This window comes from Pteronotus mesoamericanus, unplaced genomic scaffold, assembly GCF_021234165.1.
Source record: "Pteronotus mesoamericanus isolate MK-2021 breed Mesoamerican mustached bat unplaced genomic scaffold, CSHL_Meso_final contig_130, whole genome shotgun sequence".
In the NCBI taxonomy this organism is placed as follows: Eukaryota; Metazoa; Chordata; class Mammalia; order Chiroptera; family Mormoopidae; genus Pteronotus; species Pteronotus mesoamericanus.
In genome coordinates this window covers 31,360,367-31,383,827 of record NW_026555060.1, presented here as the reverse complement: position 1 = coordinate 31,383,827, position 23,461 = coordinate 31,360,367, and the positions used below count along the sequence as shown (strand labels likewise).

The following is a 23,461-nucleotide window of genomic DNA, read 5'->3' as shown; positions in this document are numbered from 1 at the left end:
AAACTGCACTTCGCTCTTTAAAATAGGAGATAACAATGAGTGAAAAATTATCTCCAGTTACAAGCAAAGGAGATAGCTGAGGGATAAGGGGCTTTCATTCACCAGAATGGAGACTGATACTGTTGTATTCTGTGTACAAGAGATAGTAATCAGTCTGTGTTCTTATGGGAAATTTCCAGATGACAATGTGTTTATAACCTATTGAAAGCTGTTGTTTAAAATAAAGTTATTCTTTGCTTTAAAAAATTATCTTTTAATCTTACTAAAAATACTGAAAATTGAGTACTTATTCTCTAGAGCTGCATTTCCAAATGAAGCAATGCTATTTAGCAAACAGGGTACATTTTCAAGGCCTTAAATTGTCAGTGGTCTAGCCATTTTTCTTCCTAGAAGTCCTTTAAAAAATGGGCTGTATAATTAAAAAGTTTTGGAGCTCTCATCTGTCTGTTATATGTTTAAAGAAAACAAATTCCTATTCGTGGGGTATTTTAAACCTGTCTAAAAAGAGAGGGATTTGTTTGATCTTTACCCTGTCTTGTTCTTATAGAAGATTAAAAAGAATAAAATTAAAATTAATCCTTGACTATTCTGTTTTTCACATGTAAATGTTAAAAAAAGTCTTTTTGACTCGATTTTTTTGTTTTTACTTTGGTCATTTCAGATAATTGAGGAGAAAGCCAAACCAGAATCAGCAAATAAACTAGAGACTTCTAATCTTGTGCATTCTAGCATTGGAGGTACCCAAACTAATGGACCTTCTACTCCTGGTGAAGAGAAAACCTTTGAGCCACTTCATAGCACAAGAGTGACTTCTTATGATACTCTCACGCAAACCACATTCACCAAGACTTGTGATGGGATTAGCAATCAGTCAGTGATTTGTCAAAAACCGTCGTATAGCACCCTAGAGAGCAAAGCTGATATTTTTCATGCAGCAATGCAAGCAAAAGCAAGTGGTTTACAGGCCCTTATGCAGCATAGCAGCCCCCAAACCAAAGGACGTCAACCTTCATTGGAAAAGAAGGATGATATGGGGTATGTAATGATTAATCTGGAACCAGTTACTCTCACTTTTGAAAAAGCCTGTATACCAATACAGACAGAAATTGTAAATAGAGCTGATAAACCTGCAACGTTTAATATGGAGTTGATAAAACAAGTATCACCTGCTACAAGTCTTAGACTTCCTGTGTCCACTTTTGAAAAGGTACAAACACAAAGTCTTAAGGACATTCTGTCTCTAGCGACATTGGGAGAAAAAGACACTAAGTACCTTTTTGCTTCCTCGGTAAGTAGAGAGACACTAGCTGATAACAAAACGTGTTCATTACAGAAAGATCCTGTTCCAGGCTCATCATCATCACCTGATAATTCTTTGGAAAAGGAGGCATTATCATTGGTTAAAAGTTCTAATTATCTATTACCCAAAGAAGAAATGAAACTCTCTCAAGAATTTTTTCTGCAGCCTAAGAGTCTCTTAAACATGCCTTCAGAAGAGATTTTGGAGCCATCACAAACTGAAGAAGAAGCCTCATCATCACCCTCTGCCACATTGCAAAAAAATTACTCACTTAACTGCATTCCATCAAGAAGTAATACATTAAGTGGCTCTGTAGATTTAAAGAGTGACAGGAGCAGTCTAAATGGTGAAAATAGGAACTTTGAATCTTTTAATTCAACATTTGCTAAACAAACCAGCCTATCTGCAAATGGAGAGGATATCAGTCTAGAGTTAGAGGAAGATTCTGACATTGACCTAACTCTCACAATATCACCACCTACAAGTCCCAGAGAAGAAACTCCAGCTGTTGAAACAGAGCAACATCAGAAAGCCCCATTATCAAATTTAGAACTCCAGGATATGGATGAAGACATAATTGAGCCAGAAAAGGTGACTTTAATAGAAAACAGAGAAGTGAATTCTGCTAAATATACATCAATGCCTTGTACAATGTCAGAGAAACCATTAGAAAAGGAGAGAAAAGATGATAACTTAGAAGTGGTTACTTTAATGCTTCCTAAAGAAACCTGTCCCCTTGAGCTCACAGAGGAAGTTAATGTTACCTCAGACTTTCCCTTTAGTTCTTTAATTGAGGAAGTATCACCAGCTTCTAGTCCTGACCCCCAGGTACCAGTTGAAGAAATAGAACCATCTCGGGCTGTGTCTCCCTGTATTTTAAAACATCCTAATATACAGTGTGGGAAAAGTGAAAAATTCTCTCAGATTAAGTCAGTAGATTTGGCCTTAAGAGAAAAAGAAAATTCTTATGTTGGTCCTATCTATCCAGTGGGACAAGATAACTTAACTCGGATACAACAAATAAAACTTTCTGCTGAAATGCCTCTAGTATTAAGTAATCATCCAGGAAAAAAAGATAGACATTTAACCTTGCTGGGTAAAGTAACTGAGGAAATTGTCCCAAATGAGTATAAGGGTTTCTCTTTCTCAGAAAAGGTGCCATGCTGCCATACAGAGTTAAACCAGCCTGCCTCAACTGCCACTTACAGAGCTGATTTCAAGACTTCTCCAGAAAAATTGGTAATGTCAGGAAATCCATTACAGCCAATTAGTTTAGAGAACAGAAATTCGGACTTAAATCACCTTGCCTTGGAGACCAGTGAGCTTCCATTTAGTCCTAGAAAGATTATGGAAAGCAAGTCTTTGGTTGACACATTTGTTTCAGCAAGTGTCCCAGGTGATATAGTGAAAAATATTAATGAGAATCTCTTTAGCAGTGATTTCAAAACAAATGATGGTGATTACATGCAAGCCCAGTCCTTGAGCTCAGACTCAGTTGATGAAGCTGATAATACACAGGTACAGATGCACTCAGACATCCCAAAACTTGCTTTTTCCTTAGGTGGCACTACTTTAACCCATTGTACAAGACCCATAAATACAGAGGCAGGGTTTCAAACACAGGAAATATCAGTAGTCAGAATGGCCAGTTTGCTTAAGAATAGTGATACTGAAGCTGAGTTACATGAAAGAAACATAGACCTAGGTTGTGTTGGCTCTAATTCAAACCCCATGTCTCCAAAAGGCAAGCAAAAAAACATCCCTGTGCCACAAGATACGTCAATATGCAAAACAAAAGATCTGTTGAATGGCAGGCTTTCCCCCATGTATTTATATGCTGGTTCCTACCAAAATACAGCAGTCACCAGTGAAAATGTCACTAAAGAGCCTTCTGCCTTTTTTGTTTCCAAATCTTGTGCCCCTCTTGTTTGTGGTGACTCTGTCAGGGCCGAGGAGGACTCTGAAACCTTGGGTGGAGACATGGATATTAGTGTGAATTCTGACATCCATTATGAACCACTTTCTGGAGACTCTGATCAAGACTCATTTGGTGATTGTAGAAATCTCAAATTAGACATGGAGGGTTCCTGTACTTTGCGATGTAGTCACAAGAAAGGTGCTTCAAAAGATGGTTATGACTCTTTCTTGAGCCCAAACAATAGTGATAATGAAGATAGAGGCTACTCTAATCGAGTTCCAGGGTTAGAGACCAGCATACCTCCCCGAAATTGGTCTGTTGGATTAAAAAATGATAAGTGTGTGCCATGTTACGTACAAATCAGAGATCTTCATGGTATCCCCAGGACTTATGCAAACTTTACTATAACTAAAGAGCTCAAAGATACCAAGAGAACTTCGCACAGCTTGAGGAGGCACTCCAACTTTACTGCTAAACATGGCTTGCTTAGCTCCTGGACAAATACTTGGCAGGAGGCGGACGACCTTACACAGAACACTTTAGATCTAGAATATCTGCGCTTTGAACAGAAACTGAAACAAGTTGTAAAGAGTGGGAATTCTCAGCATTCTGCCTTTTCCACCAACATCTTTTTTAAGGAGCAACCCCTCCAAATTGCTGCTGAAGCTTTCCCTTTGCCAAAAACATCTGCGTCTCCAGTTCTCCATCCTCCATCCCGGAGCAGAAGTCCCCTCCTGATAACAATCATACACTCAGATGCCAAAGAACAGAGCCAGCACCTGAGAGGCCACATGTATAGATATTTGGACAGTTCTTCCTTTTGGGAGGGAAGGTGTGATCACAGGAGAAATCATCTTACACATTCTGAAAGAAATCAGACTGTTCCCTTCCACCTCAACAAACTGAAATATAATAGTACTTTGAAGGAATCTCGGAATGATATCTCCCTTATTCTCAAAGAATATGCGGAATTCAACAAAGTAATGATGAATAGCAACCAAGTCGTTTTCAGAGATAAAGAGTCAAATGTTAGTTCTGGAGAAGCCACATCTCAAGAGATGTATTCATCTTTTCCAAGAAGGTCAGCCTCCTATGAAGACATGATTACAGACTTGTGTACCAGTTTGCATGTCAAACTAAAAAGTGTTGTGAAAGAGGCTTGCAAAAGCACCTTTCTTTTCTACCTCGTTGAGGCAGAAGACAAGTCATTCTTTGTGAGAACAAAGGTAAAGTGCCAGATTTGTCTTAGTTTATATTATTTTTGCTAATTTTAGCTTATTTTAAAAGTAATAAATTTAACATTCTTGACTTCATAAACGTGATATATGAAGTGATATTTGAGTTTCACAGCTCATTTTTTATCAGCATACTAAATGTTATGCTACAAGGATCTGCCTTTGGTACTGTATTTGCAGATATGTATGATATTCTAGAATTAATGCAGTGATTAATTTTCACAAGAGGTTACCAATATAGCATACTTCAAATGTTCTTAGGGTAAAATTCATACTTTAAAAAATTATTACTCATCTTTCTTTATTAATATGGATCATTGAAAGTGACCTCTTTTGGTTTAGGATATGTTATTTTATTTTTTAAGTATATTTTATTGATTATGTTACTACAGTTGACCCATTTTTCCCCGCACCCCACTTCCCCCAGCATCTCCCCCTTTTCAGTTCATGTCCATGAGTCGTATATATAAGTTCCTTGGCTTCTCCATTTCCTATACTATTCTTAAGCTCTCCATGTCTATTTTGTACCTACCAGTTATGCTGCTTATTCCCTGTACCTTTCCCCTCATTTTCCCCCCTTCCCTTCCCTGCTGATAACCCTCCATGTGATCTCCATTTCTGGGATTCTGTTCTAGTTGTTTGCTTGGTTTGGTTTTGGTTTTGGTTTTTTTTGTTCAGTTGTTGAAAGTTGTGAGTTTGTTTTCATTTTACTGTTCATAGTTCTAGTCTTTTTCTTAGATAAGTCCCTTTAACATTTCATGTGACAGTGGCTTGGTGATGATGGACTCCTTTAACTTGACCTTATCTGGGAAGCACTTTATCTGCCCTTCCATTCTAAAAGACAGCTTTGCTGGGTAGAGTAATCCGGGTTGTAGGTCCTTGCTTTTCATGACTTTGAAAACTTCTTGCCAGCCGCTTCTGGCCTTCAAGGTTTCTTTTGAGGATTACTTGATAGTTATGGCAACTCCTTTATAGGTAACTGTTCCCTTTTCTCTTGCTGCCCTTAAGAGTCTCTTTATTTTAATCTTGGGTAACTTAATCATGATGTGCCTTGATGTGTTCCTCCTTGTATCTAACTTCTTTGGGACTCTCTGAGCTTCCTGGATGTTAATGTTTAGTTTTGCTTCATTATTTTTTCAAATAAGTTTTCGATTTCTTGCTCTTCCTCTTCTCCTTCTGGCACCCCTATTGATTTGGATGTTGGAACTTACAAAGTTGTTCCAGAGGTTCCTAAGCCTCTTCTCACTTTCTGTTTGTTTGTTTGTTTGTTTTTTAATTCTTGTTTCTTCATTCTGTTCCAGTTGAATGTTTATTTCTTCCTTCTGTTGCAAATCGTTGATTTGAGTCCCAGTTTCCTTCCCTTCACTGTTGCTTCCCTGTATATTTTTCTTTATTTCACTTTTTATAGCCTTCACTTCTTCCTTTATTTTGTGGCCATACTCAATCATTTCTGTATGCATCCTGATGACCTGTGTTTTGAATTCTGCATCTGATAGGTTGGCTGTCTCCTTATCACTTAGTTCTTTTTTCTGGAGTTTTGATCTGTTTTTTCATTTGGGCCACATTTCTTTGTCTCAGTGCACCCGTTACATTGTAAGGGGTGCACCCTTAGGTATTGCCAGGGTGAGACAACTCACTTCACTGCATTATGGCACTGTATGTTAATGAGGGGTCAGAGAGGGAACAATGCTGCTTACTCGGCTTTCGCCCTGCTTTCAGTCACTTCCCCCAATACTCACAAATGAATTGCATCCTTCTGGTGCTGATTCCCAGGTCAAGTGGGCTTGTGTATTTTCTAGGACCCCAATGGGCCTCTCCAACAGACTTTCCTGTGAGACTGGCAGTTTCTCCCACCACCACAACCCTCACAGATTTTTATAGCCAGAGGTTTTGAGGCTCTCTTTCCCCTGCTCTGGATCCCTGGGTTGAGCAGTCTGTCTCACTCCCCCGTTGTTCATCCTGGTTTATCTGCACGTGAAAGAGGGATCCCCAGGTCCGCCAGCCACCCCATTGCCATGCATCCTCTCCACCCTGGCCACTCGTCTCTGCCCCTCCTACCAGTCTAGATGAATGTTTCTTCATTAACTCCTTGGTTGTTGGACTCCCATACAGTTCAATTTTCTGGCAGTTCTGGTTGGTTTTTGTTTTTAAATTGGTTGTTATCCTTTTTTTTTGGTCATGTGAAGAAGCGAAGTGTATGTTACCTACACTTCCATCTTGGCCGGAAGCAGGATACCTTTTTTTTTCCAAATTAAATATTAGGATAACTTACATCCTGGTGAATATATGGTCCTTAACGTTAAATGATATAACCATGGTGAAATTCTAACGTCACAGGGGCCAGAATCTTGACTCAGTTCACCATTAGCTTTCTCATTTTATCCTCAAAAAAAAAAATTTTTTTTTTTTTTTTTTGGAAAAGGCTGCATTCTCTCTCTTAATTTTTTTAAATTTTTATTTTTAAATCATGTTTATTCTATTACAGTTGTCTCAATTTTTCCCCCTTTACCCTCCTCCACCCACCCACCCCCCCCCCCGCGTCAGTTCCCACTCTGTTGTCCACGACCATGGGTCATTCATACATGTTTGTTTAGTCCCTTCTCCTTCTTTCTACCATTGTCCTCCTTCCCCCTCCCCTCTGGTCAGTTTCAGTCAGCTCCATGTTTTCATACCTGCGGTTTATTTTGTTCGTTAGTTTACTTTGTTGAATAGATTCCACTTCGAGATGAAATCATATGGTATTTGTCTTTCACTGACTGGCTTATTTAACTTAACATAATATTCTCCAGTTCTGTCCATGCTGTCGCAAAAGGTAGGAGTTTCCTCTTTGTTTATTTCTTTTTCTTTTTCAATGCAGATTTTTTTTAATGTCAAAATCAATGATAAAATATTTAAAAATTTAAATCCATTCTAAAGTCTCAGCAATTAAAATTGCATGACACTAGCACAGAAATAATCAAGTGGATCAATGAAATAAAATGAGCATTCTCAAAATAAATGTATATATCTAATAGTGTTATATATTATTAAATTGATATTTCATACCAATGGGGAAAATAAGACTTATTCAACAAATAAGGTGCATGTACCACTATTACTTGAAATAAAACAAATATACAACCCTGTTTCATACATTATACAAAAAATGTTCAGGTGAGTTAAAAAATCAATACGTAAAATCTAAGAAGTTTCAGGAGAAAATACAAAGTAATATTTTTCTTACCTTGAAATAAAATACTCAAACCCAAAAGCCATAAAGTAAAATATTAACAATATGACTATATTAAACATTTAAGACCATATAGTAATACACATGTAAAAAAAGTTTAAGGACAAGTAATAGAATACGAAAGTATTTGCAACACGTCTGTAAAGGGGTTAATGGTGTTTTTGCTTTTGTTTTTCCTTAAGGGCAAAAATTTTACAAACATTTAGTCAAAAAATGGATAAAGAATGCCAAAAAGTCATTTAAAGCTTTTTAAAAATAATAGAAATAGGCAAGAAATATACAAAAACAGGTTTAGTATCAACAAATAATAAAGTAATGATTCAAATAACACATCATTGTCACAATGAGATGAATAAGTATTAAAAATATTGGTAATATCAAGTATTGGTGACTGTGAAAGCAACTGGGTATTCATAGACTATTTTTCTTCATATTAAAGCAGTCCCTTTAGCATATATTGCAATGCTGGTTTGGTGGAGGTGTATTCTTTTAGCCTTTTGTTTGGGAAACTCCTTTTTTCACCTTCCATTTTAATTGAGAGCCTTGCTGGGTAGAGCAGTCTTGGTTGCAGGCCTTTGCTTTTCATGACTTGGAATATTTCTTGCCATTCCCTTCTGGCTTGTAGTGTTTCTGTTGAGAAGTGAGATGCTAGCTGTATTAGGGTTCCCTTCTATGTTACTACCTGTTTCTCCCTTGATGCCTTTAGGATTCTCTGTTTGTCTTTGATATTTGCCATTTTAATTAAAATGATGTGTCTTGGAGAGACCCTCATTGGGTTCCTCTTGAATGGGACCCTCTGCTCCTCCTGGACTTGTGTGACTTTTTCTCTGCTCCAATTAGGGAGGTTTCCATCATTACTTTTTCAAACAAGTTATCTATTCCTTCCTCCTCCTCTTCTCCTTCTGGTATCCCTATTATATGGATATTATTACATTTCAGGTTGTCCTGCATTTTTTTTTTTTTGTCTTTTTTTCATTTTCTTGCTCTTTCTGGGAGCTTTTTTTGTACCTTGTCCTTCAGTTCGCTGATTCAATCCTCAGCTTCATCTAGCCTGCATTTGATTCTTTCTCCTATGTTCTTTAATTCAGAAATAGTATATTCTTCGTTTCTTCTTGTATCTTATTGATAGTTTCTATGTCCTTTTTCATGTTGGTGTATTTTGCAGTAAGTTCCTCGTAGTCCCTGTAGTTTTTGTAATTCTGAGCTCAGTGAACTCAATTAGCTTCCTTATAACCGTTGTTTTGAACCCAATATCTGATATTGACATCCACCCAGCAAACAGCCAAGAAATAGGTTGTTAAATGTACAAGTAACATGTATATGTTTAAGAACATAAATGGGTGCATGTTCTTCCCAATTCCAGTGTAGCACCACCACGTCTATCCTGACCTTTGCCAGTGTGGCAGCTTCCTTCTACAGCTATTCAGCTCCCACTGTCCTCAGTGCACCTGCTGCTTGGCTCAGCCCTTACCCCATATGTAACCACTTTCCTCTCCTATAGCTCCCCTTTTTACCCCCTGGAGCGCCAGCCCAAAGCGGGGCTCTTCATGGTTGCAGAAGCAGCCAGTTCAAAAGACAGCAGTCCTTCTCAGTGTCTGTTTTAGATCCCTGATGTGTGCAGGTGAGGGGAAGTGAAAAACACTGAAAAATAAATGTAAAACAAAATATGGGAAGTGTAATGGTGCAGGTGCTTCAACATTGTATTGAAGGCAGTAGGTGTAGTCAGGGAAGTCAGGAACGTTTAAGTTAGCAAGGCTGACTGACCTCTTGTATGGGGTGTGGACTGATAAGTGTTCTGGCTGTAAATGTTTGTGTTTGTTTCAGAGTTCACTTTGTCAGTACTTTTGAGAAGTCCTCTGTCAGTTCCATAGTATCTGTCACATGATGTGGTCCATATGATAAATCCATGAATGTTGAAATACTAAGTAACATTAGACAGCTGAAGATGTTTGTGATAAGTACGACAGTCATTACAGAGGGCACATTAGACAGATGCTGATGAGACCTGGATGGCAGTTTCCTGCTTTTCCCAGGAGCAGATGTGAAGCTGGTAAACATGAGGTTCTTGGTGTGGAGGATGAAGTGGATACATCATAGTGTCCTCACAGTCTGGGAGTCTGGCAAGAGAGCAGACAGCTTCACTCAAAGGCTCGGTGCTATAGAAAGAAAAGAATAAGGGGACCCTGAACAGGTTTCCAAAAGGGTCAGAGGGGTATCAGTGAAAAGGGCTAGTCAGTTTGCTTGGAACATAGAGCGTACTATTAAGAAATGTTATCTAGAGATGTACAAAAGGGCCATGTTAAGAAGGGCCTTAATAGAAGTCACGCTAAGGCATTTAGACTATCTCTGCTGAGGTCATTTGAGAGGTCATTCTAAAAGGTGAATAGCATCCTATTTGCATTTTACAGAGAGATAGATCCGTTCATCTTGTGTGGAGAATGGATTGGAAAAATGACGTAACAGGCTTAAATTTGAAGCTATTGACACTCTTCTCAAAGATGGCTGATGGCTCCTATTTTATATCATTTAAATACGATCTTAAAACATTTAAAGCTTTTTCCAAATTTACGGAGTTTGATCTTTGTATAACATTTTATTTTTCCTGTCGAGGATTCTTTTCTTCTCCATGGTTCTTCATAAATGGTTGCCAGACCTATCTCTGTACCCTCTCCCTATAGTTTTTGTCCTGACTTCCATGTCATTTGGTAAGCAGTATACTTGAAAAAGGGTTAAATGACCTTTAGTATACTTGAAGGTGGTTGGTTGCCAAAAGTAACCTGGAAATTAATTTTTTTTACCTTGAATTAATTTTGTTTGGCTAAGTATCCCTGAGGCATGTGCTAAAATAAATCTGAGATTGAATTAGCATCATGGCCTTGTTGCTGTTTTGCCAGTGAGCAGAAAACTTGATTTCTTTTTGCTTCCATCTTTTCAAAAGCAACAGTGCAGTATCTTCTTACATCCTTCACAGAGCACAGGTGATAACTCATTTTCATATAAGGAACAGGTCATAGGTTTCATAGGAATACTTCAAGATATCATTCCTGTTTCATTAGTGAATGTATTGTTTCACAATATTTTATCATGTAGCCACTATTTACAACAGAAAATTACGTGCAAAGGTAAAACTAATCGAGTGAGAAAGTTGACCCATAAAATAAACAAGAATAAAGAAAGTCCTGTCAAAGCAAAGCTCAGAAAGCTATTCCTATAATTCTTCAGTCCTGGAGAGTCCTGAAACATTCGTTAGTGATGGGATGTCAGGCCCCCATTTATTTGCTAAGATGAGGAAGATCTGTGATGTCCTTTATTACTGTCAACATTCAGAAGGCATGACAAACTAGCCCAGGACACCACAGGATTTGATGAAAATGTCAAAGAGAAAATGTAGTTACTCAAATAGTTTATTACTAAAATAAGTGAGGGCTAAAGATTTATATTTAGGTATTTTAGTGGGCTCTGTTAAAAGACATGTTGCCTATAGGAATTTATTTGAAAATACATTGCCGTGAAATAGTCAAAATTTGAGTTGTTTTGAGATCCAGGGGAGACTGGTGAAACAATTTATTTTTATAAAGGAAATAACAAGTGATCATAAGACACCGTGTTTTTGGTAGGACTAGGAATATCTGGGCATACAATAGAAATCTCCAGAACCCTTCAAACAGAAACAGTGTCAAAATCACAAAGGAGAACAAGGTTAAAGAATGTCTTTAATTACATGAACTCACCCTTCCAATAAGGCTATTTTCAGTGCTGTTCTGTGTACATGTAAGTGCTTAATCACCATGCAGAGTTTAACATACCTCTCCCATGGTATTCACATCACCACATCCAAGTCTCCATTAATGATACTCAAGAGTAATGCATATCTGTTATGGGTATTATTTTCAAGAGTTCTAGAAAATGTTTTGACTGGAGGTGGCATTTTTTAGCACATCTTTGCATACCCAAGTTAATTCCCTTGAAGAGGGTGAAACCCAATATATTAGTGTAATGTTTAAAAAGAATCAGCTTTTTGTCCTGACTGGTTTGCCTCAGTTGGTTGGGCACTGTCTTGCAGAACGAAAGGTTGCATTTGATTCCCAGTCTGGATGCCCATGCCCTGGGTTGTGGGTTTGGTCCCCATTCAGGGCGCATACGAGAGGCAACTGATCGATGTTTCTTTTTCCCTCCCTTCCCATCTCTCTAAAAAAATAAAGAATCAGCCTTTAATACGTCATGGACATAAGAGATTTATTATATAGTGCTTTTTTTTGCCTTTGAAATAAACTTCTAAACCCAGCTTTTCATGATACTGAGTCATCCCTTTTACAGATGAAAGCTCACCTAGTAACAAGACAAACTGCCATTTCTGTTGCCTTAAGACATAATTTAGTAAATAGGATTTTTTTAGATGTTCTTAGTAAACAATAAAAGTTTTGTGCAAGCATCCCTTTTTTAGTAACGGCTATTTGTAAATCTTTCAGAATATTCTGAGGAAAGGAGGCCACACGGAAATTGAACCTCAACATTTCTGTCAAGCTTTTCACAGAGAGAATATGCTAATGGTCATCATCAGAAATGAAGATATCTCATCCCATTTGCATCAAGTAGGTTTGGAAGTAACTTTCTTACAAAGAAATGTATTCCAGGCCTTTTGTTATTCTATAATTTTTAGACTTGTCTTTTTAAATTCATAGTAACTAAGGGAAAACTATAAAGATATTGGTAAATTTTCATCTAATAGGAATAAATCTTGCTTTAAGAGGACTTGTTAATATTTTCCTAATTTATGATATTTACCTATTAGTTGAATAAAGGCAATTGCTTCTCCCAAGGTCTAACTTATGGGCATAGCTACTGCCCTGCTGTCAGGGCACAGAACTGATCCATCCTTACAGCACTAGCACCAGGTGAAGCTAGAGACAGGGAGTGATGGTGTTAGCCTGTTCTCTGCCTGATTGCAGGTCCCCAAAACTCAGGTATACCATTTCCTCACTACCTCCAATCTAGAGTTGTAGAGAGCACTTGTAATTAACTAGCTTTAATGAGTTTGTAGCATTGATGATGAACTGAGTTAATATTCCTTACGTGTGGTAGAATTACCCATCAGTCATCAAGGTTAAAAGTATTTTTAGTTGTCCTGAATCTTGAAACTTTCAGATAAAAGTGACAAAAGCAACCCAGTGAACCTGTCTTCATTGTGGGATCCTTTTATGTTTAACAGATTCCTTCTTTGCTGAAGCTGAAGCATTTTCCCAGTGTCATCTTTGCTGGAGTAGATAGCCCTGAAGATGTTCTCAATTACACCTTCCAAGAGCTGTTTCGGACAGGAGGCTTTGTGGTATCAGATGACAGAATATTAGAAATTTTAACATTAGGTTGGTCTTCCTAATTTCCTTTGTTTTTCTTTGAAATCGAGTCAAATCAGTTTCTCCTTACCCAGTGACCCAAATAACTGCATGGAAGAGAGTTTTTGTATAGTTCTCATCCCCAGTGTTCATGCTCTTAACCTCTCATTCTGACTGTATTCCCCACCAAAGCTCCTAAGTTCCTTCTCTGGAAAGTGTGGCTAAAAGTCATACAAATTTGAGATTTTTTAACATTTGATTCCTTCACTTGTCAGATTTTTTTTTTTTATTGCAGTCAGCCCTCTTCCATTTCTGTTGCTGTCACCCTTACCATCTTGTTGATACAGAAATCTTAAAAAAAAATGGCTATTGAAAGTTGTGTCAATCATCTGCTTGAACACTAGGTAGCCCTTGAATGACATGAGTTTGAATTATATGCATCTACTTACACTTGACCTGAGCACTTCAGACCCATGTTGTTCGAGGGTCTGTTGGAGGCTGGGCATTTGTGTATGCAGGGAACCAACTTAGTTATACACACTTATTCCATTGCCCCTAACTGTGTTGTTCAACAGTCAACTGTATAATCTGCTTCTCTCGGGACACTGAACAGACGTAGAGGAACTTCAGAGCACATGGCAGACACTTTTTATTTGATGAAAACCTACCACATTAAAACCAATGTGGATACTCCACTTCTAGCGCGAGAGGATCAGGAGGATACACCTTATTAACAAGCATGAACTGTGCATGGAAACTGAAGTTGAAAAATACTTGTACATTCTCTATTTAGAAACCTGACTTTTGCTGTTGCAACTGACCCTCCTATTTGAGGTTTAATGATTTCTGTACTACATTCAAAGCTTTAACTGCTGGTGATCCTAGTGCTCTTTGTCTATACAGTTCTCTGCTACTGCAGTAGTAGGTAGGACTGAGTTAAGGGGTCACAGGTTGCTGTATCTTTGAAATGCAGTATTGGATCCTGTGCAGCTACAAAGCAGCAACGATGGTACACATTCAAACATGAGTCTTATTTTTTCACAAGTAATAAATTCCAGGCTTTGAATAGACAAGCCAGAAGCCTTAAAACAACGTTTTCTATTCTGCAGTTCAACTAAAGGAAATTGTCAAAATCCTGGAGAAACTAAATGGAAATGGAAGATGGAAGTGGTTGCTTCACTACAGAGAAAGTAAAAAGCTAAAGGAAGATGTGAGGTAAGACCTGATGTCAGCTGAGGGCTTGGGGGCGGGGGGTGAGAGAAGTGAGAGGGGTTCCTTCCCTTCCCAGGGACACACCATTCACCCTGAAATGTTCAGTGTGCTCTGTATTGGTACTTAAGGTAAATTTGTGCTGGAATGGAAATGATCTATATCATTAAACACAGTATTTAGGTTGACTTTTATTTTGTTTTCCTGTCAGGGCCTTCAGTGAAGGAAGCTGTGGGTTGTAATCAAAAGTTTACAGGCACAGCCCTGGCTGGGTTGCTCAGTGGTTGGTGCCACCCTGTATGCCAAAAGGTTGCAGGTTCGATCCCCAGTTGGGGTGTGTATGGGAGGCATGGATCAATGTCTCTCTCTCGCTCTCTAAAATCAATTAATATATCAAGTTAGGATTTTTTTTAATTAATTTTTTTTTCCAAATACATTTTTCCCCACCTTCCCTCCACCACTTCCCTCTGGCCCTCCTGTCCTTCCCCATTTTGGCTTGTCCATGACTCCTTGCTATATGTTCCTTGACTTGCCCCTCCTCTTCCTTTTCCCCCCGCCCACCCCTTCCTCCTTCCCTCTTTGTCTCTTGGTTTCCTTTGGTTGGTTGATTTTTTAAAAAGTTTATAGGCACATACTTTGAGTAGCAAGCACTCTGTAGACCAACAGAAAAGTAAGTAAGTCAGACATAAAGGTCCTAAAATGTCTATAGATTTAAGTTAAGGCTCTACTACCATGAACTGTAAAAAAAATAAATTGTGAAGTATGGACTTGCCACATTAATGCTTTTTAAGTTGTCTCAGTTAAAAGTATGATGGAAAAATTGACATGAGACTATATCCATAATTGAATTTTATCCTTAAACAATAGCTTACCTATAGGCAAACCTCTTTACATAGAGCTGGGATTTTGTAAAGAAAAGTATTGATTCCTTGACAAAAGGGACTTGTGGTCTGAGGGTGCCTCCAGGTTCTAGTGAGACTGGGAAAGGAAGATCTGGAGCTGAGAGACAGACTAGGAAAAGAACAGATTTAACAAATGCATTTGTTAAAGGACTGTTTCAGGCAGTGTTAGGTGTTTTGATTATCTTGTCCTAACTTAATACAAAGCAGGTAGATAGTAAATACCCACTTTAATGATAAGGAAATGGAAGCACAGAGAGGGAGGGCAAGACACACCTGACTCAGGTCAGGTATAGTCAGTCAGTCAGTCAGTTGTGAAGCTAGGCTTCAACCTCAGAATGTTCATCTCTGTAAAAGCAGTTACTGCGTATTACCATACTGCTTTGAAGGACACAAGCCTAGGTGTGAAAACAGCCAAAACTGTGGAAGTGCATGAGATGTTGAAAGATGACCTAGAAGTTTAGGAAAGGCTTGTACTTAGGAGAGGCACTAGGAAAGGAGGACAACCAGGCTAACGGAGTCCAATGCTGGGACCACAAGTTGGTGACAAATTAGTTAGCCAGCACTTTTGGAGGAAGGTTCAATCAGGAATAATGAGAGGAGCAAATCAAAGCTCTGAGGTGCCAGAGCAGATGTTTAAAATTAGTAATAACAACTTAGCACTCATAGAACTTTGGGTAAAGAAAAATACGTCACTATTAGCACTGTAATATGCTCTTCAAATTGTACTGATGTGGCATAATGAGAGCTCATCAGAAAACTCATTATATCCTTCAACCTGTGGGGCAATTTATCTAAAACTAAAGAAAAAAAGAAAAACACCTAGCTTTCAAAAAAACACCAAGGTGTTCATAGCCAGGGGTGGTAATCAGTAACTATGAAACCAGCCTCAATTCCATCTTTAGGCTAATTTGGTTATATAATTCTTTTAATATCTGCAAAATAATGCCATACAAAACTTAACACAATTAAGTAGAAACCTACAAGTTTCTGTTCATAGCAGTAAGGAATATACAGAAAAGTTAGTATGTTAAAACTACCTACAGTGTGATACCGATCATAAATTGTAAAGCCTGGAAGGAAATTCATCATCATGATGTGAATAGTGCTTGTCACTCACTGGAGTAGTGGTGATACATACAATTTTGGTTTTTTCCAGCAAGCAGGAGGGAGAAGGTAGAAGTAAACAATAGAAAAGACTGGAGAGGTGGAATCAAGAGCAGAGGTAGAGATATTAAACATTTTACTCTAAAAGAGGAAGAAAAGGCAGCAAGATTTAAAAGATGAGAAATTAAGGAAAATCTAGTCGCAACATAGTTTTAGTCAGAAGTATAAAGAATAAGTTTTCAAAAGACTTAAAAGGTTTGGAACCATTGCTATATAATAAAGAAGGCAGTAAGACTTGCTGGTGACGTTGCTGGAAGTGGTAGTACATGAATGTGTAAATGTCCCTCTTGGAACAAGGGCGCTACTTTTAAAAAATCTGTATTTGCAAAAACATAACATCTGTAATGTTTTGAGGGAACACATCAGGACAGTGACATCTAGGAAGGTAAGTGCATGATCGAAAAGAAGAGTAACAAAGGATCTTGAGAGTTGGTTTTATCAGAAGCAGGTAAACTACAAGTATAGTGAAGGCAAGAGATCTAGAAATAAAACAAGAAAATTAAGATACAGTAAAAAATAAACTTTAACAAACTTATACAGAATCTAAATTTAATGTTTCTATGTGTTTTCCAGAGTGGATTCAGTTGCACATAAGAAGAACTTAATATTGAAGTCATATCAGAGTGCAAATATCATTGAGTTGCTTCATTATCACCAGTGTGACTCTCGGTCATCAGCAAAAGCAGAACATTTAAAATGTCTGCTAAACCTGCAAATTCAGCATATCCATGCCAGGTTTGCTGTCTTCCTAACAGGTAAAATCACACAGCCTTAGTTCTGTCTCAGTTTCATCTCATCAGTCAGTTAATGCCAAAATAGGTCAACTCTAAAAATGTCCTTGCAGATTCATTGGATACCATAAGATACATGTGAATATATTCAATACCAGCTTGTTAACCTGATAAATGCTGGGTGAGGGGTACTGTAGTGTCTAGTTAGTTCTCCAATACAGTTTCTACTAAGTTCCATCATCTCCTACAATCACTAACTTAATTTTATACTTATCCCTAATTTTTAATGTATGTGAATCTTCACCAAGCCTTTAAAAATTATTAAAGGAATGACTATAGTTTTCATTCATCAGTGGTTTTCAGCACACCTTTCCCCATGGAAGCAGCTGCTCCTAAAGCTTCAAACCTTTCTTCACTGGAACCAGATTCCTTCCCCTACTCCTCCCCACCGCCACCACCATTAGGAAATTTCACATAAGTTTGGTTTTTTTTTTAAACAAAGGAGTTTCTGTTCTACTTTTAAAAAGGTACACTATTAGTATGTTGAATGACTCCATTATATACCTGAGACTAAAACTGTATGTCAACTACACATTTTAAAAAGTACATTAATGAATTTTTCACCAAAAAAGGGTATTTTTCTTTCTACAGAAAAACCTGCTGTCTCCAGAGAAGTCTTTGAAAATAGTGGCATCCTTGTAACAGATGTAAATAACTTTATTGAAAACATACAAAAAGTAGCAGCTCCATTTAGGAGTAGCTATTGGTAAGCACATTTTTTCTGTAACTCTCCCATGTCAGCTGGAGTTGAGGGCAGATACTCTGACATTTGTGTCTGTGAGGGAACCAGTTCAAAAACTGTTCTTTACCTTACATGTTATCATGCTGTAAATTAAAAGTAACTGTTTACTTAGGGGTGGAAGTTGTATTTACTAATGAATGAAATAACCAACGTCTTTGAATTACCCATTTTCTCTATAATGTACATTTTCACTGCAGTTCAATTCTGATTGCCAAGACAGATGATGTAACTCACAACACACAAATTTTTCCCCATTAAGTAGCTTGCTATTTATAAACTAGTTGTTGGTTATTTTAAGATAGAATTATCATCAATTTTGAGTTTACCCAGATTTAACTGCAGCTTGCCCAGACATCAACGATGCCAACAACAGATTAGTATTTTCCCTTTTGTCTGAAAAACTTTTTAAGACACACATAAGGGTCTTCCCTTCTAATTATTGAAAAAATCAATGTTCTACAACTTAGGGAAAGTTTTCTGTCTTCTGTTTTGCTTTTTTGTATTTTCTTAAAATAGCTGACTTCATTCACAGTGACACAGTATTTGTCCACTAACTTTGGGTTGCGGTGTTAAATATTTTGTTTTAAATTATTTTAATTTAAAGCTATTAATGAACTTATTGTTAAAAATAATTTTGTAAACGTGTTTACTCAATTGTAGCAGAAGTGAGTCTATTTTAACCAATAGCTTTGTTTTTGCATGTTAATGTCAGCAAGACATAGGTGAGATGCATGTTAGTCTGTTTTAAAGGTTTTACCACCTTTGTAAAAACTACAGCTGTGTTTCATTTGCTGTTACTCAAACACTACATAAAGTTAACCTTTTTTCCAAAATGGTACAAATTTATAAACTGTCATTTTTCACTTACTCACTTTGTAAATACTCAACTACAAGATCAACTCTAAGAAGAAATAATCACTTATTTATGACATTAGAAATAATTTCTACAGTTATCTTTAAATGAAAACCACGCAGAAAACATTTGTAAGATACAGCATCTCTTTGAAACAAAAGTTTTTGTAACTAATTTTTTTTTTTTTAATAAAGACAATTTTTAAAAAATCAACCATTTCTGCAATGACTTTAACAGCAAAAACTGGAGTTTGTCAGGAAAGTTTCAGCACCTTTTAGGCCACTTAGCAGGAACAGCTAGGTTCCAGAGGAATCCTACTGCTTCTATCATTTTGGCCTTGATTCGTCTAGTCCCAGAGACCTGCCCAGTGCTTTCCCCTCCCAGTCATATGCACTGAACAGCAAGCTACAGATACAGGACAACATTCACAGGATTTCTCTCTTTTTTTTTTTTTAGAGAAACACCAATTTGTTTTTCCACTCATTTATGCATTCATTGGTTGCTTCCTATATGGGCCCTCCTGACCAGACATTAAACCCACAACCTAGGATATAGCGAAAGATGCTTTAACCAACTGAGCTACCCAGCCAGGGCCACAAGACTTTTCACCTGGCCCTTTTCTGGGGCTGTTAGCACGGAAAACTTTGAAAAGCCATTCATCTGCTTTGTATACTTTCTACCCAAACAAAAGTACCAATTTCACTATTTGCTATTTCCTCACAAGGAGGACTAATACAATTTAATTATTTGACACTAGCTTTGCCTCGAAACCCATTTTATTTTTACCCCAGGGATAAGACTCTCATTGAGAGGACCATAACCAACCATATTTGGTACACTGAGGAAACATATAGTGAGTACCTACTACCTATCAGGTGCTGTGTGCCCAACAGAGTCATCTTTCAAAGTTATTCCTCAAATGTTCAGCTTCTTTGCTGAAGTCTTCCAATATCCCACCCACAAGGCCATCGGTTTCCATACCATCTTTTCTATATCTTAACACTTAACCAAGCCACAGAATAATGAATGGGTTTAACCTGGACTACAGGCTCTTCCAGAAATTGTGCCTTCATCATCCTTACCCCATTGGCCTGGGACATAGGTAGTATAATTAAGTGAGGAACATGCAGAAGTGCTGGTATTTTTTTCTTTCTACTCAATTAGTCCAGCTTGTACATCTGCCTGCATTAGTAATTCAAAATTTAAAATATTATGGGTAGGGAAGGGAAAGACGTGCTGGGATTTTTACATCTTACCGCATAGAGCAGTCATTCTCAACTGGGGCAATTTTGTCCCCCGGGAGATGTAACACCTGGAGAAATTTTTGGTTCTCAGGCTACAGAGGTGCTCCTGGATCCAGTGGCTATGTCAGAAATGCTAGTAAACACCATATAATACATAGGACAGTCCCCCACAACAAAGAATCATCTAGCCAAAAATGGGTAGTGTGAGATTTAGAAACTGAGCTAAAGTAAATCAGACAATTTGAATAATAATCTACATTATTACCCTAACTGCTTTAACAGATTACGTACGTTAGTCGTATGTCCTTCGGACTTAACTATAAGAATCAATATTCAGGCTATGAGAATACAGTTGTCTTCATTCATCTGATAGCTATCACTGTATATGTTATCAAAGGGAAAGGAAGGGGGTACCAGTTAAAAATGACTTCTAATTACAATTTAAATTACGTGAAAATATTAAAGCACCTATTCCACCTGACAATTCACTTACTCATTATAAGCAAAATTATCAAAGGCAGTAGCTTGCATTTATATGGAAAAGAGTACTTGTTGTAAACCACTAATAAGAATGAGACTTGACTTTGGAGTTTACTCACTGTGAAGCCAGATGACAGACTCTTTATCCACCTAAGTTGGAATCTTCCTGAGCTGTCAGTGACTGAGTGCACACTTCACTCCAGCATCCCTCCTAGCATGTTTCAGCTTTCCCAAAGGAAATAAACAGCTGTGTCATGGCCGACACAATACCTACAGCTTTTGAACACCAGGACATAAACAGACCAATAGAGAGGGACTTGGTTTCCAGAGTTTGGCTTTATTTTGCAGTACAGAAATCATTTGGAGCCATTTTTGAGGCAGACATCATTGAAGGAGAGGCTCTGTCAAATCAATACTGCATTGCAGCTTGGTCCATTGAAGAAACCACACCTGGGATACAAAAGAAGCTTCTACATTTACCTGCTTTATGATAGGTTTCTTTCTCCTTTGCTCTCAGCAATTTTATTAGGTTAAAACACCGCACACATGCTTCCTCCAAAATGACTCGAAGTCTGGAGTTCAGTTAGAATTTTAGGCCCACATAAACCAATCTCTGTGGCTAGGCTACATGGGCACTATCATAATACTTGACAGGACACAAAATGTAAAGCTATAGGGAAAACCGGTATGCTGTCCCAAATTATGGAATATTTGATTTCAAATCTCCGTAATCAAGAGGACAGATGGCACGCAAATTGTATTGATCCATCTTCAGCAGCAGAAGCACATAACTGCAAAGGCTACACTGATTAAAAGATACAAATACTGTATCAAGTTCTCTATCAGTATCACAATGTTTTTTTAAAACTTATCCTTCACTAGGAAAAAAGCCAGCATTCATTAAACAGTATAGTGTGGTCGCCTGTCAATTCTGAATAGCCACTCCATGAAAACACGTTAATACACGATATTAGAAAGGGGAGGTGTGTTTACTGGTGCAGTGCTCTGCAATCTCTCGGTTTGGATTACAAAAGCAGGCCTTACAATATTGATTTCATATGATATGCATTATTTGCCAGATTTTAAAGTTTGTCCTAATTAGATGATATCATGGACTGCTGTTAGTCCTCCCCATAGATGTCATTTTTCTTGCGCTTCATTTCTTCAAAGTCAAACTCAGTTCCTGTCATCCTCTTATAGATGTCTTTAATGTCATCGCAGGTTGTCTCAAAGTGAGTTGTAGCATCATATGTACGGGAAATAAAGATCTGGAAATAAAAATTAGAAAGACTTGAAACTAGGGAAGTCTCCCAATAAAATCTGACAATAGCCTTTTCAGATCACCACACTCACCTGGCTTTCTGTTCCCAAATCTTTTGGTACAAGCAGGTCACTGATGCTAACGAACCTGGAGGAGAAAAAGAATTCAGTAAGCAGGTGAGCTGACCCCATACCCATTCCTGCTTCACCTGAAACACAAATCCCAAAGGATGAGGCTGGTAGAGATGATGGCTGCTTGCTTGTTCTAATCTAGGCTTTTAGCTGATATAAACAAACACATCACTTACTTCTGTTCAATTGGTTCCAAGAGCTCCAAAGCTGGTTTGATTTCCTTCTCAGGTTCCTTGGTCTCCACAGTTGTACTGACTATGGCAATATACTTCCCTTGTGCCGCCACGTTGTGTGCAGAGGAAATCATGCAGACATAGATATCTGGAAACAAGTAATGCCATCTCACTGCCAAGGTTTGTAAACCTTGGGCATGTGGGCACATTCAGGTCTCACCTGTCTGTCTTTGAGGTATGAATTAAAATTACTTGAAGTAGACAATTATCTTGTAAGCTGAAGTTTTATGTATATGGAGGCAAACAGTCTCACACATAGAATATGCAAATATGTAGCAACATTCAGCCTTTTGGAGATGAAAGGTTTATGTGGCAGTGAACTGCTGGACTTGACAATGAGACTTCTCTTCCCAACTCTGTCACAGCTAACTATGGAAACCTGGCAAACCATATTAACTGCTCTGGGGTCTTCTGCCTCTCAGAACCCTGCATTTAGAAAGGTTTCGAATTACTAAGAAAGGTTTTATTAGTATAGATGTTCTTCAACTTACAGTCGGGTTATATCCTGAAAAGCCCATAGCAGACACTGTTAAGTCAAAATGCATTTAATACACTTAAAATGCATTTAATACCAAACGTCATAGTTTACCCCATTGCACCTTAAATGTGCTCAGAACACTTATATTAGCCTACAGTTGGACAAAATCTCATTTAATGCAATACTGTACTGAAAATGAAAAACAATGGTTGTATGGTTATCATTTGTATCATCTTAAACGTGAAGAGGTTGAACCACAATTAAGTGGGGACCTTCTGTACTGATTTCTCATTTAATATAAAATTGTAAATGAGCAAAAACTATTCCTGAGTTGTCACATAATTCCACAGACTCCTCTTGTCTGTATACCACTAAGTAACCACATCAATTCCAATACAGAAAATAATTACTGGGTTCTCTTTCTTCCTTTTTTGATTTTCTCACAGACCCAAGGATCTGCTTGGGAACCCTTTACATATTACTCTAGTACAAGTCCCTTTGTTCTAGTAATAATCTGTGATTTGGATTCCTACATGGGGAAAAAAAAAAATACATTTTAACTATTTAAAAACCAGTAACTCCTTTTAAAAGTTGAACTTTTAAGATTCAGGACTTTCGAAAGAGGTGGCAGGTGAGAACTACTGGTTAAAACAAATAGATTAGGAATTATGATTTTAAAGATAAATTCTGAGCTTAATCAGAGAAATTTAGGTTGTGTTCTAGCACACTGTTAAAATTAAATATAAGTATTAGGTTGATAAATAATGACACTAAAAATAGCACTATCATCATCTCAGGAGTCAGGTCACAATAAGCTAAACCCTCACAGGCACAATTTAATGTTGGAACCAGGAGGGAATGGACTGCTTATCTTAGTTCAGACTGAATTCTACAAATGAAGAATCCCAGGTCTGAAGCAATGGATGAAAGGCTGAGGTGAGACTCCTAGGCTAATTTG

General features: G+C 37.7%; 2 protein-coding genes across 5 annotated transcripts in view; one reads left to right on the top strand and one right to left on the bottom strand.

The window, feature by feature from the left end:
- The window catches only part of TASOR2 (transcription activation suppressor family member 2), a gene marked incomplete at its 5' end in the record, with an annotated part of 43,146 nt that extends 24,333 nt beyond the window's left edge, over window positions 1-18,813 (top strand). Inside the window, 6 exons of the mRNA XM_054591157.1 lie at window positions 662-4,444; window positions 12,152-12,274; window positions 12,892-13,045; window positions 14,125-14,230; window positions 16,864-17,045; window positions 17,673-18,813. Of these exons, the coding sequence (XP_054447132.1) occupies window positions 662-4,444; window positions 12,152-12,274; window positions 12,892-13,045; window positions 14,125-14,230; window positions 16,864-17,045; window positions 17,673-17,791 (4,467 nt within the window). The remainder of the gene's footprint in view (window positions 1-661; window positions 4,445-12,151; window positions 12,275-12,891; window positions 13,046-14,124; window positions 14,231-16,863; window positions 17,046-17,672) is intronic.
- Window positions 18,814-20,723: 1,910 nt separating this feature from the next.
- GDI2 (GDP dissociation inhibitor 2) overlaps window positions 20,724-23,461 on the bottom strand; it is a 33,181-nt gene continuing 30,443 nt past the window's right edge. For all 4 annotated transcript variants that reach the window (XM_054594096.1, XM_054594110.1, XM_054594102.1 and 1 more), the window contains exons 9-11: window positions 21,969-22,113; window positions 21,754-21,808; window positions 20,724-21,668 (exon numbers count right to left, since the gene is read on the bottom strand). In XM_054594096.1, coding sequence (XP_054450071.1) covers window positions 21,522-21,668; window positions 21,754-21,808; window positions 21,969-22,113 — 347 coding nt within the window. In that variant the 3' untranslated portion in view covers window positions 20,724-21,521. The remainder of the gene's footprint in view (window positions 21,669-21,753; window positions 21,809-21,968; window positions 22,114-23,461) is intronic.